Raw genomic sequence first — 18,640 nt, 5'->3', positions numbered from 1 at the left:
TTCTTCTCCGGGGACCCAGACGTGAAGTTTGGCAACGGCAGTTTCTAGGTTTAGGGTTCAGAGAACGACGGTTTTTGGGTTTGAGGTCACTGGAAATTTACACATACTTGCAAATCAAGTAGAAGGAGCACATGGGTCTCCTCCACTTTGGTGGCCAATGAGACGTAGGAGCAGTGCTGCACTAGGTTACCCAAATCTAATTTTTTTCTGGATTTTAAACTTTGGGTTTCCAAATTTTTATGGGGGGTTTCTTTCCATTGAAGAATGGAATCAGATATCATTCAAAGTCTTGTGTCTTTGGATTTGATTGACGATGATGAGATCCATGGTTGTCCGATTCACCAGTTTGTTTCATTTCCCTCGGAGCCTATGGCCAAATTGTTAAAGACCCAAACTTTTTAAGCATCCCCAATCTTAAAAATCATCATTTTTGTAATGGGTTGATGCGTTTTTCCAAGCCTTGTACTCTTCCGCCACTCTTAGATTGGGAAGCAGGAAGGTAGAGGGTGAGATGGACGGGGTGGGAAAGAAGGGTGAGGACTGATGGGTTGGTAAGGGTGAGGCTCACAATATCTTTTTTAGCCAAATTTTTTTTAATTTTTAAATATTTGGTAAGGGTGGGGTCCTAACGTGCCACGTCAGCATACTAACAGATTTTTAACGAAATTCAAACAGAGTGACGATATTGATTTGCATCACTTATTTTCAAGGATGACATTGATCGATTTTCAATTTCAGAGACTATCTTGATTGAGTGGGTCAATTTCAGAGAATATTTGTGATAAAAATCCTTTAATAAATATTTCAAAAGCTTCAGATTTATTTTTCTTAGGAAAAATCCAATAATATCGAGAATAATCATCTACAAACAACAAATACTAACAAAAACCTTCAATTAACACAACGGGAGAACACCAAACATCCGAATGTAAAATTGCAATGAAAATTGAGAAAGAGACTCTGAAGAACTAAACGATAACTTAGTACTTTTTCCTAGTGGACATGAATGACAAAAGGTTACATCTGAAACACCATGAATTGGTACTCGTTCATTGGAAATTAAAAACTTGATTATTGTTGATGCAGGATGACTAGGCCAAGAGTATTGTTGGAGAACAATTCAGAAATAAACAAAAATAACAGAAATTCTAATATTTTATTAACCAAAATATACTTGCTATACAAAACGAAAATTACACAATAAATACAGAAATTAATGTTACTAACTTGATTATAGAAGGTAGAGGCTAGCGTAAAAGTTATGTCCTTCGAACAGTATTTTCGTCCCACTCTTGTGCTTGTGGTTCCATAACGTCTGCTCGACCAAGATTCAACTATCTAATTCTACAATCCGCATTGGATTCTAGAACTCTAGTGAATTTTCTTTTTGTGTGTTTACTCTCTAGAAAATTCGTACATAAGCAAAGATCAAGAAAAGATGATCCATTTGGAAACTGTGATTGCAGATATATAGGCTGTTTCACACCCTTTCAAATACATGTTCAGTGTATTTGAAGGTACACAACTTTTTCTAAAAGCTGTGTCTTTTAATCAAAACATTTTTAATTAATAAATTAATTAAAAACTTAATCTGAAAATTAAAATTAATGAATCAAATTAATTAATATTAATTGTATTTAGGCTATATTATACAAGCCTAATCCACACAACCATAAGGCCCAAGCCTTCAATCCGTTTCCAAATGGCCCATGTTGTAATTACTAGACTAAAGCATTAGATCTATATAAAGGCCATTGGGAATCTTGTTTTCCCCAATGTGGGACAAGAGTCTCAAAACTTCCAACAATACCCATTTTGGGCTGAAACTCGAATGCCTACACACGTAGAAATAGAGTAATTTGAATTGTCCAACGTCACCTGAAAATGGGTACAAACCATTCTCACATCTCCCGCAAAAAAACGTCTTCCGAGTTTTGAGGAAAAATCAATAAGTTACATTTATTGTCTAGGATAAACCTATGGGCAGATGTAATATATATTTGTGGAAGCAATGGGACATCTTAGGATATTGTTTAATTCATATGAGGAAGATTTAATATGGATTTTATTCGAACCATTGAAAGACCAATATCATTACCTACACCACCAGCATTCTCATTATCGATGTATTTTTTTAATATTCACCAAGTTTTGTATATCTGGAGTAACATGTGCATTAGCACCATTGTCCAAGAGCCATTGTCCATTATTCTACCTATTGAGCGTGATTGGTGAAGACGTCATTACAGGTAGGTGTTTGCTGGAATTCTACCTTCATAGGTTGCATTCATCATTTGATAACAATTAAGGGCAAGATGCCCTAGTTTCCCACATATTTGGCAGGTAATCCTTTCTCCTGCAGGGATTAAACTTCTCACCTTGGCACGCAGCATTGCGTGGATTATTGAAATTGTTGTTGTTGTTGCGTGGAATGAAACCACGCTGGTTGGCATCACCACCACGAGTGAACGGAGAACCACCACGTCCAGTACCACGAGATCGTCCTCCACGGCCTCTTGCATCCACGAAAGCATTCACATGAGCCGCCTCCACAAGAGGAGCAGCTTGTTATGCCATCATTTTTTTTCGTAGCCAATAGGAGAGCTTTGAGGGTAGGATACGTGATTGGAGTATCACGTGCTTGAGTCGCACTCATTGTCATCTCGAATGCAGGTCCAAGCTTGTTCAGGATGATCAGAACTAATTCATCATCATTCACAGGTTGTCCAGCTAACGCAAGATTGTCAGCAATAGTATTCATGCAATCCAGGTAATCCACCACAGAGAGGTCACCTTTCCTTGTCTATAAGAATTATTTCTCAAAAACAAAATCCAACTTTGGGATGTAAAGGCATGAGTTTGCTCAAGAGCTTCGTAAGTAGCCCGAGCGGTGCATTTGCTTGCAACCACAAACAAGACAGGCGTGGTTAGAGAAGCATTTATCCAGTTGAGGATCATTTGATCCTGTTGTACCCACGCAGTATAGGCAGGGTTCAAGACAAAAGTTCCAGGCAAGTTCTTTTTTTTTAGGGGGGGGGGGGGGCAGCGCGCTATCAACATACCCTGTAAGGTTTCTGCTATTGAGGATGGGCAGGATTTGGGCCAACCATGAAGAATTGCTAGTCTTGTCCAGTTTAATATTGACAACAGTCGTCATTGAAGAGGTTCACAGGAAGCATGGGAGGGGAGGGAGTGGTGTTGTTGGTAGTGGCGGTAGTGTTGTTTTCAGCCACATGAACACGATGGTGGGCAAGACCGAGTAACGTAAGAGACATCTTTATTTTTCCCTGGGGGAATCCTTAGAATTACCACTGCTTAAAACAATTTTGTGAATAACTCGTCCTCCTCTCTTTGAAAACAACGGGTGCTTGAAACAATTTTGTCTTCTCCATATTACTATATCTCTAGAGTCAATCATTTTATATGAGGAACTACTGAACTTATTCACTAGTTGTTACTCTTCAGTTTTCTGTTGAAGTCTATCATGTAGAAGTACTCAAATTGGAAAAAAAAACAAGGATTTCTCTCGTTAGACTTTAAAGGCTCTAGAAACCAAAACTTAAACACTGGAGGTTTTCACTTCAATTGCATACCCATTTCGACGATGGGTTGCATATATTTATAACACTTACATCTAGGATGTTGAAATCTTTATTTACAAGGAAAGTTTGAAATTCAAAAAGATACAGCAGAAGCTAATTCAACATTTACAGCAAAACCGTATAACCAATAATTTAAAATAGTTAACAACTACTTGAAACCGTTGTAACAGCAACTGAAGTTGGACTTGGTCTAACACTGACATACCTGCGTCAAGGGTTGACCCAGAAGCTCACCGTGAAGGGAAAGAGATTTTTTTCATTACTTTTAATTTTGTTCAAGCAAAAAAAAATCCTTGATTTAATAAAATTAATTAATTTCTCAATTCAGTTGGGCGAGAGAGTGGGATACTTGCTTGCCACGTCAGCATTTAACATACAAATTGATGGACAAGGAGACGGATGTTTGACATTGCAACGAATTCTTAAGTTGACATTAGAATGATTTTCTTAAGGGATATCTTTATATATTAATTTCCCTCATAAGCATGAAGTTTTGTGATTCGATAATAAATCATCTTGAGGAGGAACTTCTTCTCATCTATTGAGGAGCCAAGTTAATTCTGATATGTTAGAAAAGAGAATGGCTCTTTAAGATCGAGAAGTTTCTTCTCAAAATACTTCGTGGCTTATTTATAGAACTTCATGCTTATGATTGAAACCGTTCATATTATAAACCACATTGTACGAATCATGTATGTAAAAATTATTTGAGACTAAGATAGTTGAGTTGGGCTAAAAACCAACATAAGCATGAAGTTAAGTTAAAGAAAATACTCCAATCGTTGTGCTATTGAGAATCTGCCTTTTAGAATTTAGAGTAGAACATCCTTGCGTCAAATGAAAAGAAAAAAAATATGCCGATCCCTCTCAGACGCATGCAGCATAAAACTAATTAAAACTACTTGTATTCAAATCGAATCATTGATCTAAACCATCAATTTACCAACTTCATTTTCACGGCACATGTCGAAGCGACGGACAGAACAAAAGTTTAAGCATCTTCTACTTCAATAATCAAGTCATTAAAGTTGCTTTATAAAAAGGGAAGATTTGTGATTCCTATCTCGACGAGAGAGAATTACTCAATGACAAGTTTATATTCTTATTATAAGTCACATGATGCGGGAGATATAAACAATTGTGCTAAAAGCCCGTGATGGACACATCTCACCTACAATTTCACTAAAGTAATTGTCTTTTGATCATAAAGTGTTACTCTAATCATGACTACCACAACCCTAACAATGTAAATTGAATAAAATCCATCCTGGGGTACATTGCTTTATTCCACACTGGCATCAGGGGATAAAAAATCATGATTGTCATAATTGCTGCCATTATCATTGATCATCATTGTTAACACCGGCAATTCATCCTTAATCCACACTATATAAGTAATTAGGAATGAATGAGCATCACAAAATCACTATGCATAAAATTGCATAACAACAACAATAGGGATGCTGAGGAGAGGTGGTGTCACCATATCTATTCTGTCAAACTCCACCGTGTTGGTTGGCTGGTGCCGGCCACGGAGGCGGCTGAAAAGACGGAGAGGCATCACCGTGTGGCTGGGGAACAAGCGGCGAGGGTTCAGCCTAGGGTCGCGGCCGGTGTTACAATGGGGGGCGGTGTCCGGCTCCATTCGGATGATAAAGAAGATGTTCATGGAGATGGTGCCTAGTGAAAGGTGGATAGAAGCTTACAGTTGGTCTCTGCCAATTTTACGTCCCCAAATGTTTCCTCTTTGTTAGTTCTGCAACTTCTTTTCGCTTGTTTTTCGTTTCTTGTTGAAATCTGTAAGGAGGGTTGCAACAAAACCTCTTACTTGAAATCAAGTTCTCTGTTTATAATCCACACAAGTGTTAAACCAAATCGGGATTTAACATTTACTGAAAATCGAGCAGATATTACCTAGAAATCTTTAAGTTTACAAGAAACTTGTGCAAAACCAACTGTGGAGAGACGAACATGTTTGACAAACATCCTAAATCTTTGACTTCAGTATACCAGAAGTTAAAATACAAGTACTACAGATACAAAACAGAAAGTAGAACAGGGGAAACCTAGCAGACAACGAATGCAGCGTGTTCTAACAATATCTGAAGTTCACTGCAAACACAACTAGCTTTTACCAAAGTACGAAAATAGGGTAGGTTGCTTGTCTAGAGAACTCTTTGGGTTAGCCTTCTTCTTCACCGGAATAGCAGATTTCTCATTCGTTTTATAAGCAGCTGGCTTAGCATCAGCTGAAAATTCTTCGTAGTCTCGCTTTTGTGGTCCTTAGATGCTCCTTCTTGAGAGAATGTAGACGCATTACATTTTGATTCATCTTCACATTGTTCGGTATAGGATGGTTGTTCCGTGTCCTTTTTGCTTTTAGGTTCTTCTTTAACCATTATCGACAAATCTTTCTTTGGAGATGTGTCATTAGAACTTGTGTCCTTTGGGTTTTATTCTTCTTTTCTGGTTCCCTTCGTCGAGAAAAACTTTGTGATTGAATTATTCCCCTCGGTCTTCAACTGTATCTACTATCTGCAGAAAATAATACAATCTGTAAACAGTCCTCTTAAACCATAACGAAAACAGGATTCCAATCTCCCAAGTAGAAACCAAGACACAATCACCAAACCATGAAAAGTCGATATAATTAAGAATATACCCATAGGAAGCAGAGTCACTGTTTTGTCTATCAAATCATGCAACACATGATATGAGGGGGAAAATGTAATGAAAAAGCCAGTCTTAAAACTTTGGTGGGGAATGCTACAGCATGATTCTCTTGTTCGGCAAATTTTCCATGAGACCACCACCTTAACACCTTTACCTTGTCACTTCTATAAAGTTTACCTTCTATTGGAACACCAGCTAAAGGATTATACAAGTGCAAGAATCATTTTGTTTGATTCAAGCTGGCAGCCAAAATTTCCAATTTTGCACTGTCGTAGAGATCGGGGTAAAGATTATTGCGTTTAAGTCCCCCTCCATAATTTTAAAACATAAGCATCATGGACATAAGAGAAACAATGAAACTGCCTCACCTCACAGATGCACTCTGGCCCATCAAAAGGCACCTTATACATTGCCCGTGTCACCGGGTACCATACCTGGTGAATAAAATTTTTAGCAGTCAATAAAATGTACTTCCAACGTTTGATACCCGGATCATTAAATAGTAAATTTTATGTTTCTCCTTTCTAAATTCAATAACCACTTACTAAATCGGGATCTTCATACGGTTTAAGTAATGAATCAAACTTGGATGATGAAGAACAATATAGCCATGTGTCAGTTGATTCTTCATCACCCAAGATAACAGGCATCCTGTCCATAATGATAAATTAACCAAAATATTAGAGAAATGCTACTCAAGTTTGTCAAAGAGTGCCACAGCAAGAATGCGGCAAAGGAGATACTTCACACAACAAGGACTAAATTCATAGCTCAGCCAAGAAACTGTAACTATAAATCACAAACTATATCTATACAAATATCTTTTTATATACACACACACATATATGTATACATATAGAATCACCTCCAAGTTACTCTCATCAACATAAACTAGGTAATCACGCAGTAATTCATAACTTATAGGCTTCTAGTACTATCCAGACATTACGGTATTCAAATCGTAGTAAAATTGTAAAAATCAACAAACATGAGTAGGGCTCACCATGCAGCCACCCTAAAGCTGATGATGAAGTTGTTGTTATGATACTGAAGGTGTAAAGTTTCTCGCCTGCATGATAATGTACACTGGATATATCAGCGCCTAGAACAAACTTACCTCAAGCTTGAAATTTACTGACGAAGAATTTCAGATAAAGTCGGTTTTGAAAACAAATTATCATCGCCAAGACCAAAACAAACAGACATAATAGCATAACAAATTAACAAAAGCGGTGGTCACGGGGAGGGGCTTTTTCGAACAACATAGTTGTCATTAGCTACCTTCAGAGTTCTCCCATGAATCATAAAGAGCTGCAAACAGGAGAGGTCTGCCGTCCTTGAAATAGACGTAGTAAGGGTGCTTTTTCGAACCATCTTTTTTCCATTCATAAAAACTGGAGAATGCAAAGTAAATCATGAAATAATAAACTGCTTTATGATACTGATCAAACAGCAACAATGAAAGGGAAAGACGCACGGACCCTCCAATACAACCACAATTGAAAAAAAAAAAGTCCGGAATGATAACAAACGTAGTAAAATCAATAATACATACCCTTCAACCGCAACGAGGCAGAGGCTTTTAGGAGCCAAACGACGGAAGGAAGCCTTTTCACAAATGGACTCAGACCGAGTATTAAACTGCAAATTTTAGCACAATTCACAACATGTAATCATCAAACAAAAACTGTTCAATTTCACAACTCATCTCATAAAAAGAACCAGGCTTTCTCGTGTCGGTTATGAAAAATAGAAACTTGAGACACATCACATAGACTGAGGTTTAAATTACTACTGATTTCCACAACATCACTGCAAAACCCATTCAATTTATGTAAACAATCTATTAATCAAGACAGTGGCTGACTGCCAATGCTAACGCTAACGTTATTACCATCCTGTAGAAATCGGGCTTTTCGGTTTTCTTGGTGAAACTAGGAATCCGCCGCCGTTTCATTCAGTTAAGAACGACGCCGTAGCCATCCGCCCCGTCTTCTCTGCGAACAGCAGGCACATTCGATCCCGCCGGCAACACGTTGTACGACGGCCGATACCTAAGCATAAACCGAAAATTCGTTTCAATCAGTATGAGCAAAACAATTGATTAAAGAGACCATTAACACGCAAGATTTAAGACCTGTTTGGTTGCTTGGAAAATGAGAGAAAATTACAACCAAAAGAGAAATCAAAAGAGGGGAGAAAGAGTTTTGAGTTATGAGGTTTGCTCACCGGTCCATGTTAACGGTACGGACAGGGGCATGGTTGCGGTGGTGAGCCCTAATGACGTCGTCAGTACAGCGAGCCCTTCCACACATCTCGATGGAAAGACTCGAAGCAACTGAACAAATGGCGGGAAGCGAGCGAATGCGGTGGGACTTTCTCTCTGTATCGCACTATTGGTGACCGTTGGATTTCAAATGGTTTGAATTCGAGTTCCTCCCTCCCCTGGCAGTTTCCCCGATTTCCAGATGTCAATGCCCTGATCGGGACACTTGTACCAGATAATCGCCATTTCTGAAACATTTTATTTGGACTGGGCTTCGTCTTGGTCTTGGGCTTGGAGTTGGTATACCTGTCTGTCCAGCCGGTTCGGGCAAGGAAGAACAAATTAAAAAACTAATGCAAACGGTTCGAACCGGTTAAGCCCTCGGATAAACTTTTGCGGGTCTCCAACCAGCAAAATCCCGGCTACACGCTCGACTGTACACTCGACTGTACACTCGACTGCACCAAAGTCATAAACCCCAATGCTCTCCCTCGCAAAACGACTCAAGAGCTCGCCGTCATGCTTCCAGACTGCGGCCGCCGCCACCCAACTCCGGTGGGCTCGGACCGAGTCCGGCCCATCTCGGCGCCGCCACAAGTCTCCCGCCCTGGCCATGCGGAAGCAAGAGGAGAAGTCCGAGTGGTGGATCGTTGACGGCGAAATCCACGAGATCGGCGATCACGTGCCTCCACGTGAGCGGTTTGTCATTCCCAGGGACAATATTCCCAACAAGCGCCGCAAGCAGCTCCGTGACCAGTTCATGCGCCGCACTCGCCTCGTCCTCAAGGAAACGGTTTGTTCTTGCTAATTGTGATTAGTTGTGTGATTCGTATTAATTAGGGTTTGTATTAATGTGATTTTACTTTAATTTGTTGACAGGAACACGAGCCTTGGTGCAAAAGATACATGGAACTTTACCAGGAGCTGAGGGAAAATTGGGAGAGGCTGTATTGGGACGAGGGTTATTCCAAAAAAATTGCTCAGGATCATGCGAATTATGAATCCGCTGAGGACGATGATCACGATTTCTCTCCGTACAGGTGTGCCATGTTGATTAATTTCTGCAAATGGTTTTTCAGTATTGCAAAGAATTGACATTTGTAGATATTTAATTTCAAATTTTGTACATCCTTACATAAAAGATGGAAACTTTTTAGAAAATCTGGACTTGTTAATGTACATGAATGTAATTATTACTCGGTTTTTTTTTTTCTAGTAGTGTAAAATCTCACTGCCCATTGTATGTCTAATGACATTCAGATGCTAATTTAGCTCTGGTTGCTTGTGTTTCAGGAACAAGCGGTTTCATCCCGAGCCATTTAAGGTACGAATTTGATGCAGTTTATTGGGCCTAGTCAAATATGTTATAGCTTTGCAGATGTATATATGATGCACCAAAACATGTGTTCTCTCGGCACCTACACCTCGCTAATTACATGTTAGGAATCATGAGTAGACAGCCCGGCATTTCACATAGTTGTTCATTATCAACAACTTGAAACTCCACACGTAATAATATGTTGTTTAATCTTCAAAACTGGTCTTTTGTGTTATTGTGAATGCAATTATTTCTCACTATCTCCATTGGTAAATGAAGCCCTCTGAAGCAAGCTTTATAGCTGAACTAAATAGCTTTTTGTCATCAAACTATGATTTATTACACCCTGATTGTTTTTAGAGTAAGATGTGATACCTTTGTATCTGTAGGATCCCACTATACTAGAGGGTTGCTTGTGCTATCTTTTACTTTGGATCTATTTTACTACTTTGGTCACATGGTTATGCATGTGCGATGATACACTCAACAACAACAACAACAACAACAAAGCCTTTTCCCACTAAGTGGGGTCGGCTATATGAATCCTAGAACGCCATTGCGCTCGGTTTTGTGTCATGTCCTCCGTTAGATCCAAGTACTCTAAGTCTTTTCTTAGAGTCTCTTCCAAAGTTGTCCTAGGTCTTCCTCTACCCCTTCGGCCCTGAACCTCTGTCCCGTAGTCACATCTTCGAACCGGAGCGTCAGTCGGCCTTCTTTGCACATGTTCAAAATCACCGGAGCCGATTTTCTCTCATCTTTCCTACAATTTCGGCTACTCCTACTTTACCTCGGATATCCTCATTCCCAATCTTATCCTTTCTCGTGTGCCCACACATTCCACGAAGCATCCTCATCTCCGCTACACCCATTTTGTGTACGTGTTGATGCTTCACCACCCAACATTCTGTGCCATACAACATCGCTAGCCTTATTGCCGTCCTATAAAATTTTCCCTTGAGCTTCAATGGCCTACGACGGTCACACAACACGCCGGATGCACTCTTTCCATCCAGCTCGTATTCTATGGTTGAGATCTCCATCTAATTCTCCGTTCTCTTGCAAGATAGATCCTAGGTAGCGAAAACGATCGCTTTTTGTGATCTTCGCTAGATTGCTCCGGTCATTAGTGTGGATAAGTATATAAATGGATAGAGATAGGAAAGCAAACACAAGATGTACGTGGTTCACCCAGATTGGCTACGTCCACGGAATAGAAGAGTTCTCATTAATTGTGAAGGGTTTACACAAGTACATAGGTTCAAGCTCTCATTTAGTGAGTACAAGTGAATGATTTAGTACAAATGACATTAGGAAATATTGTGGGAGAATGATCTCGTAATCACGAAACTTCTAAGTATCGGAGTGTGGTGTCGTTTTGACTTGCCTTATCTGTCTCATAGGTAGATGTGGCATCTTCTCTGGAAGTACTCTTCCTCCATCCAGGGGTGGTATCTTTAACTGGTGGAGATGCACAAGGTAATGTATCAATTTCACTTGAAGCTTACTTGTAGTTTCAGGCTTGGTCAAGCGCGATACAAACCATGTAGTAGGAGTCCCCCAAGTCGCCGAGCTAGGGGGTCTGCTGAAAGAGGTGACAGACAAGGTAAGCAATCAGAGCTCCGACTGATTGTTCACCTTCTCCCCATCTTGCAGCAGCATGAAGGATAAAGAGAAGAAAAATGAGAAGAGATGATATGAGATACTTTTGCTTTTGAAGAAGTAACTTTCCACAGGCTTATTCTTGAACTGAGCTGGAGGGTTTTCTGGTTTCCTCCAGAGTATAAGGCCGACTGAAGAATTTGAGGGTCAAAACAAGTCCATCAAATCTAGAGTACGTTCCACCCTGCTGATATGGGATACTTTTGCTTTTGACAGAGTAATGAATGTATCGGCACGTGTGCTGTTACGCTTGTCTCCACATGCTTCCTTGTATCCTTCGCACTTGCCCTATCTGTTCCTCAAGCAGATGCGGAATCTTCCCTGGAAACATAAGATGTTGAAGATGAGTACTCGAGAGCAATGCCAGGTAAGTAATCAGGTAAGGGGTTCCAGGCAGTCAGTTCCTGGCTGGAAGCTTGATTCCAAGTGCTGACTGATTGCTCTCTTTCTCCTTGTCTTGCAGGTAAAAACAAGGCCAAAAGAAAAGACAGGGAAAAAGCATGATATGGGATACTCTTGCTTTTAACCCTGATGATATGAGATATTCTTGCTCTAGTATAGCTTGTTTGCAAAGGTATTATCGGGGGGAAAGAAAGCTGAATATTTCGAAAGGCTTCGTTGGGAGTGCCCTCTCAGATATGATGAAGGGTTGAGCATTTTTGCAGGTCTGCCTGTCCGTTGGGGATGGAGGTCGACATATATAGGAGTCTCCCGAACAACAAGTAGTAATGCTATTCCTTTACCCTGCTTGGTCATAGCACGGTAGTGGGAGCTGCCAGTTTCACATGTTTTAACTCTGTCAGAGCACTTTGAAAAAGTGGTCTGTGGTATCTGGCTCTCGAGATTCGGAGAACGATGCCTCTTCGATTTTTGAGAAAGCAATCATGCTGGGGGTATGACTCTCGAGATTCGGAGAGCAGTGTCTCTTCGATTTTTGAGGAAGTAATCATGTTGGGAGTCTGGCTCTCGAGATTCGGAGGGCGGTGCCTCTTCGATTTTGGAGCAAGCAATCTTGTTGGAAGTGTTGTCTCGAATGTGAGTAAAGGTTGAGCATGTTTGCTAGTCTACCTTGCCACGAAGCACAAAGGTTGACACACAGGGACTTTCCAATTATCCAGCAATGGTACTGTTCCTTTACCCTCTCTTCGATTTTGAGAAAGTAGTCATGTTGGGAGTCTGGCTCTCGAGATTCGGAGGACGGTGCCTCTTCGATTTTGGAGCAAGCAATCTTATTGGGAGTGTTTTCTCGAATGTGAGTAAAGGTTGGGCATGTTTGCTAGTCTACCTTGCCACGAAGCACAGAGGTTGACACACAGGGACTTTCCAATTATCCAGCAGTGGTACTGTTCCTTTACAGTTGTGGGTAATAATATAGTAGCTAGACCTTCAAAATTTATGTGTCTAAACTTTTGTTAGTGCTGTTTCTTTGCTATTCTTTTACCTTTCTTGGTCAGAGCGATGTAGTGGGAGCTGCAAGCTTCACGTGCTCAACTTTGGCAGAGAACTTTGGCAAAGTTATTTGTGGTACCCATGAGCTATTGTTGCGTGTGGGAAGTGGGTGATTGAACAGTAAGATTCATGTGCTTTCTACTTCACCAGAAGTCTTCGACAGAATGCCCATAATTTCTGCAAAGCTGAGTGTGCATGTGACAGGTGCTGACAAGGCTAGAAAAGTAGGTGCCTCTTCGATTTCTGAGATCGGCCCTCGTGGTCTCTGAGCAGCCCAGCTTTTGAGAAAGCGAGCGCCTCTTCGATTGATTCGGAGAACGATGCCTCATCGATTTTTGAGAAAGCAATCATGCTGGGGGTCTGGCTCTCGAGATTCGGGGAGCAGTGTCTCTTCGATTTTTGAGAAAGTAATCATGTTGGGAGTTTGGCTCTCGAGATTCGGAGGGCGGTGCCTCTTCGATTTTGGAGCAAGCAATCTTGTTGGGAGTGTTTTATCGAATGTGAGTAAAGGTTGGGCATGTTTGCTAGTCTACCTTGCCACGAAGCACAGAGGTTGACACACAGGGACTTTCCAATTATCCAGCAATGGTACTGTTCCTTTACCCTCTCTTCGATTTTTAAGAAAGTAGTCATGTTGGGAGTCTGGCTCTCGAGATTCGGAGGACGGTGCCTCTTCGATTTTGGAGCAAGCAATCTTATTGGGAGTGTTTTCTCGAATGTGAGTAAAGGTTGGGCATGTTTGCTAGTCTACCTTGCCACGAAGCACAGAGGTTGACACACAGGGACTTTCCAATTATCCAGCAGTGGTACTGTTCCTTTACCCTTGTGGGTAATAATATGGTAGCTAGACATTCGAAATTTATGGGTCTAAACTTTGTTAGTGCTGTTTCTTTGCTATTCTTTTACCCTTCTTGGTCAGAGCGATGTAGTGGGAGCTGCAAGCTTCACGTGCTCAACTTTGGCAGAGAACTTTGGCAAAGTTATCTGTGGTACCCATGAGCTATTGTTGCGTGTGGGAAGTGGGTGATTGAACAGTAAGATTCATGTGTTTTCTACTTCCCCAGAAGTCTTTGACAGAATGCCCATAATTTCCGCAAAACTGAGTGTGCGTGTGACAGGTGCTGACAAGGCTGGAAAAGGCTGGAAAAGTAGGTGCCTCTTCGATTTCTGAGATCGGCCCTCGTGGTCTCTGGGGAGCCCAGCTTTTGAGAAAGCGAGCGCCTCTTCGATTTTTGAGATCGGCCTTCGTGGTCTTTGAGCAGCCCAACTTTTGAGAAAGCAAACGCCTCTTCGATTTCTGAGATCAACCCTCGTGATCTCTAAGCAGCCCAGCTTTTGAGAAAGCAAACGCCTCTTCGATTTCTGAGCAGGCGCCTCTTCGATTTCTGAAGCTTCGTCGAGTGCAGATTTTTATAGGGGCTGGCATTAAGTTCCAAAGCACACTTGAATCTCCACTAGTAGAAGCTTCATTCTTGCACTTTTAAGATCTTGATTTGTCCGACCTCTTCTCTCTTCAACACCTTTGAAAATGTCTGGCCCCTCCGACCGTCGTTTTGACTTGAACCTTGTTGAAGAGGCAGCCCCGCCTTCTCCAGACAACATATGGCGCCCATCCTTCGTCTCCCCTACTGGTCCTCTTACCGTTGGGGATTCCGTGATGAAGAATGATATGACCGCTGCGGTGGTGGCCAGGAACCTTCTCACTCCCAAAGATAACAGACTACTTTCCAAACGGTCTGATGAGTTAGCTGTGAAGGATTCGCTGGCTCTCAGTGTTCAGTGTGCAGGTTCTGTGTCTAATATGGCCCAACGCCTATTTGCTCGAACCCGCCAAGTTGAATCATTGGCGGCTGAAGTGATGAGTCTCAAACAGGAGATTAGAGGGCTCAAGCATGAGAATAAACAGTTGCACCGGCTCGCACATGACTATGCTACAAACATGAAGAGGAAGCTTGACCAGATGAAGGAAACTGATGGTCAGGTTTTACTTGATCATCAGAGATTTGTGGGTTTGTTCCAAAGGCATTTATTGCCTTCGTCTTCTGGGGCTGTACCGCGTAATGAAGCTCCAAATGATCAACCTCTGATGCCTCCTCCTTCTAGGGTTCTGTCCAGTACTGAGGCTCCAAATGATCCCCCTCCGGTGCCTTCTCTTTCTGGGGCTCTACCGACTGCTGAGACTTCTCCTAAGCAACCTTTGTGAAGGCTCCCTCTTGTGTGCTTATTTTGACTCATGTATATGTACATATTTGTAGCTTATCGGGGATATCAATAAATAAGTTTTCCTTCATTTCAACGTATTGTGTTAAATACACCAAAGCCTTCTTCGCTAAGTTCTTTGAATTTTCTTTTGTTAAAGCTTGTATGTTGAAGCTTTCTGAGTGGAGCATGTAGGTTGGGGTAGTGTTCCCTTAATTTCCCGAGTGAGGAAAACTTCTCGGTTGGAGACTTGGAAAATCCACGTCACTGAGTGGGATCGGCTATATGAATTTTAGAACGCCATTGTGCTCGATCCTGTGTCATGTCCTTCGTTAGATCCAAGTACTCTAAGTCTTTTCTTAGAGTCTCTTCCAAAGTTTTCCTAGGTCTTCCTCTACCCCTTCGGCCCTGAACCTCTGTCCCATAGTCGCATCTTCTAATCGGAACGTCAGTAGGCCTTCTTTGCACATGTCCAAACCACCGTAACCGATTTTCTCTCATCTTTCCTTCAATTTCGGCTACTCCTACTTTACCCCGGATATCCTCATTCCTAATCTTATCCTTTCTCGTGTGCCCACACATCCAACGAAGCATCCTCATCTCCGCTACACCCATTTTGTGTACGTGTTGATGTTTCACCGCCCAACATTCTGTGCCATACAGCATCGCCGGCCTTATTGCCGTCCTATAAAATTTTCCCTTGAGCTTCAGTGGCATACGGCGGTCACACAACACGCCGGATGCACTCTTCCACTTCATCCATCCAGCTTGTATTCTATGGTTGAGATCTCCATCTAATTCTCCGTTCTTTTGCAAGATAGATCCTAGGTAACGAAAACGGTCGCTCTTTGGTATTTCTTGATCTCCGATCCTCACCCCTAACTCGTTTTGGCCTCCATTTGCACTGAACTTGCACTCCATATATTCTGTCTTTGATCGGCTTAGGCGAGATTTTGTTCTGGATTCATTTTCATAAGGATTCGACGTGATCATGGAGTGCCGGCTGTCGACTACCTGACGCCCTCCCCCTCCTCCTTTATCCGGGCTTGGGACCGGCCATGTAAGACTAAGCGCATGTGCGATGATACACTCAACTGCCTATATTTTGTTGCAGGACAATGCTTTTGCAAGTAGGCAAGGTGATACCTGGGAAAAGGTCAACCATATTCGGGATAAATTTGAGTATGACAGAGAAAGGAGAATGAGAGAGAAAGGTTAGTTGAATGTATTTTGACAATTTTCTGTTTGAACCTTTGCTTTTGTGATTTGGTTTTGCGGATTAATTGGCCCCTCGTACACCATTAGGTGAAGACTGTTCTTCTACTAATATCTTTGATGGTAGATTGAACAGTGTTTTGGTTATTTGGTGTTCATTAGTTGGGTAGTCCAAGTTTGTTGCTCACATCTTTTGTAGATCCCTAGATTGACGGGCTATAGAACTTACAAAATTTTGTGGATTGAGACCTCAACCATAGAATACAAGCTGGATGGATGAAGTGGAAGAGTGCATCAAGTGTATTATGCGACCGTCGTATGCCACTCAACCTTAAGGAAAAATTTATAGGATGGCTATAAGGTCATCAATGCTTTATGGCACTGAATGTTGGGTAGTAGCATCAGCATGTACATAAAATGAGTGTAGCGGAAAGGAGAATGCTTTGTTGGATGTGTGGGCACATGAGAAATGAGGAATGAGGATATCTGAGGTAAACCGAAATGGAAGGAAAGATGTGAGAAAATCGGTTACGGTGGTTTGGACATGTGAAACAAAGGCCTATAGACGCTCCAATTAGAAGATGCGATTACGCGACAGAGGTTTAGGGCTGAAAGGGTAGAGGAAGACCTAGGAAGACTTTGGAAGAGATCTTTAAGAAAAGACTTGGAGTACTTGGATCTAACGGAAGACGTGGCATAGGACTAAGCGCAATGGCGTTCTAGGATTCATACAGCCCAGCATGTATGAACTTCTGCTTTTGTGATTTGGTTTGCGGATTAATTGGCCCCTCGTACACCATTAGGTGAAGTTCTTCTACCAATATCTTTGATGGTAGATTGAGCAGTGTTTTGGTTATTTGGTGTTCATTAGTTGGGTAGTCCAAGTTTGTTGCTCACATCTTTTGTAGATTCCTAGATTGACTGGCTGTAGAACTTACAAAATTTTGTGAATTGATGATTGAGTGCGCTGCAGTTCCCATAGGACTTTTGATTCGTCCAGTTATTGTAGCCGCTACAGAGCTGACCTCGTATTAGAAATCCCCGAGTGATTCTGAAATATCTTTCTTGCAAACTGAAAAAGATCATTAAACAAACAAACATGTATTGGGCAAAAACATCTAAGAGCTCTATAAAATAGTTTATTAATATCATTGTTTGCAAACTGTATATTAGGATGGTCTTTGTTGAAAGTGACATTCACATATGCGCTAGTTAAGTTGTATTTTTATCTCGTACTAGCAACTTTTCTCTTTCTGTTAAATTATTTTCCGTTGAAAAATTGCCTTAGGTGTGCTTTTCTCATTAGTTCTATGTATTTGAGCTGCAGCATTTGCACCGATGTCTGGAGAAGCTCCTAACTTCCATGATATGAATTCCCCGAGACAGCCTAACTTCCATGATATGAACTCCCGGAGACAGCCAAATGTCCATGATATGAACTCCCGGAGACAACCATTTGATGCCCAGAAATACTTCTCAGATTCTGAAACAGACTGAAGAACTACTCATGATCTATGTACTTATATATGTACACGACAAGAGGCTTGGAATGGTCACCATTTCCATTTCATCTCTTCCTCGACTGTCATTGTGACGGGTACTGATATTTGTACTACAACAGGCAGCTTTTTCTTGTGACGGTTGGCAGATTTGAATCGATTGATATTGTTCGAAATGCATAGGAGTTTTGAGATTTTAATCCCAGCAGAGATGAGAAAAGGTGTATACGTTTTTTGATGATGATACTGTTTTTGTTTAGTCATACAATTTTGTCTAGTCGTTTTTTGTTTAATTGCGTATTGTATATATGAGCCAAAGGATGATTTAGGTCTCATTTGGAAACTGCGATGGCAAGTGCCTTCGCTCATGACCGGTAGGTCTCGGGTTCGAGACTTGGGAGCAGCCTCTTCATAAATGGGGGTAAGGCTAGCCGACATTCACCTCTCCCAGACCCTGCGTAAAGCGGGAGCCTTGTGCACTGGGTACGACCTTTTTTGAAAACTGCTTCTAAATGTCTGAAACTGAAAGTGTTTTTAGAGAATCTTATCTAATGAAGATGATGGCGAAACAATGAAAAAGCCCTTATCCGAGGAACACGACGGGGATCCCTGTTGGAGGAAGACTATGGCAACTCTTAGCCGTGGAAGGTGACGGTGACGGCGAAGGCTCGCCCCCATTGTTTCTATCGTTGTACTACGCAATTGATTTGGCTTAAACTGATCACCACCAACTGCATTATGTATGCTGATGAGCCTCGAA

General features: G+C 41.4%; 1 protein-coding gene and 1 pseudogene across 1 annotated transcript; one reads left to right on the top strand and one right to left on the bottom strand.

Annotated features, from left to right (window-relative positions):
* Positions 1–4,921: 4,921 nt before the first annotated feature.
* On the bottom strand, positions 4,922–8,829 carry LOC126585302 (uncharacterized; annotated as a pseudogene).
* An 84-nt stretch (positions 8,830–8,913) lies between these two features.
* LOC126585299 (uncharacterized) lies at positions 8,914–18,157 on the top strand. The gene is made up of 5 exons (XM_050249691.1): positions 8,914–9,334; positions 9,421–9,581; positions 9,835–9,865; positions 16,281–16,380; positions 17,709–18,157. Exons 1-5 carry the CDS (start codon positions 9,023–9,025, stop codon positions 17,876–17,878), a joined length of 774 nt encoding a protein of 257 aa, XP_050105648.1. The 5' UTR covers positions 8,914–9,022; the 3' UTR covers positions 17,879–18,157.
* The last annotated feature ends 483 nt before the right edge of the window (positions 18,158–18,640 follow it).

The sequence above is a fragment of the Malus sylvestris genome, chromosome 10 (genome assembly GCF_916048215.2).
Source record: "Malus sylvestris chromosome 10, drMalSylv7.2, whole genome shotgun sequence".
In the NCBI taxonomy this organism is placed as follows: Eukaryota; Viridiplantae; Streptophyta; class Magnoliopsida; order Rosales; family Rosaceae; genus Malus; species Malus sylvestris.
This window is presented reverse-complemented; position numbering and strand designations above follow the sequence as displayed.

Bases quoted from the DNA above. Each gene is read 5' to 3' on its own strand.
- LOC126585299 (XM_050249691.1), top strand. From the start codon at position 9,023: ATGCTCTCCCTCGCAAAACGACTCAAGAGCTCGCCGTCATGCTTCCAG. The intron at 9,582-9,834 runs GTGTGCCATGTT...CTTGTGTTTCAG, and splicing joins CACGATTTCTCTCCGTACAG to GAACAAGCGGTTTCATCCCG. The intron at 9,866-16,280 runs GTACGAATTTGA...ATTTTGTTGCAG, and splicing joins TTCATCCCGAGCCATTTAAG to GACAATGCTTTTGCAAGTAG.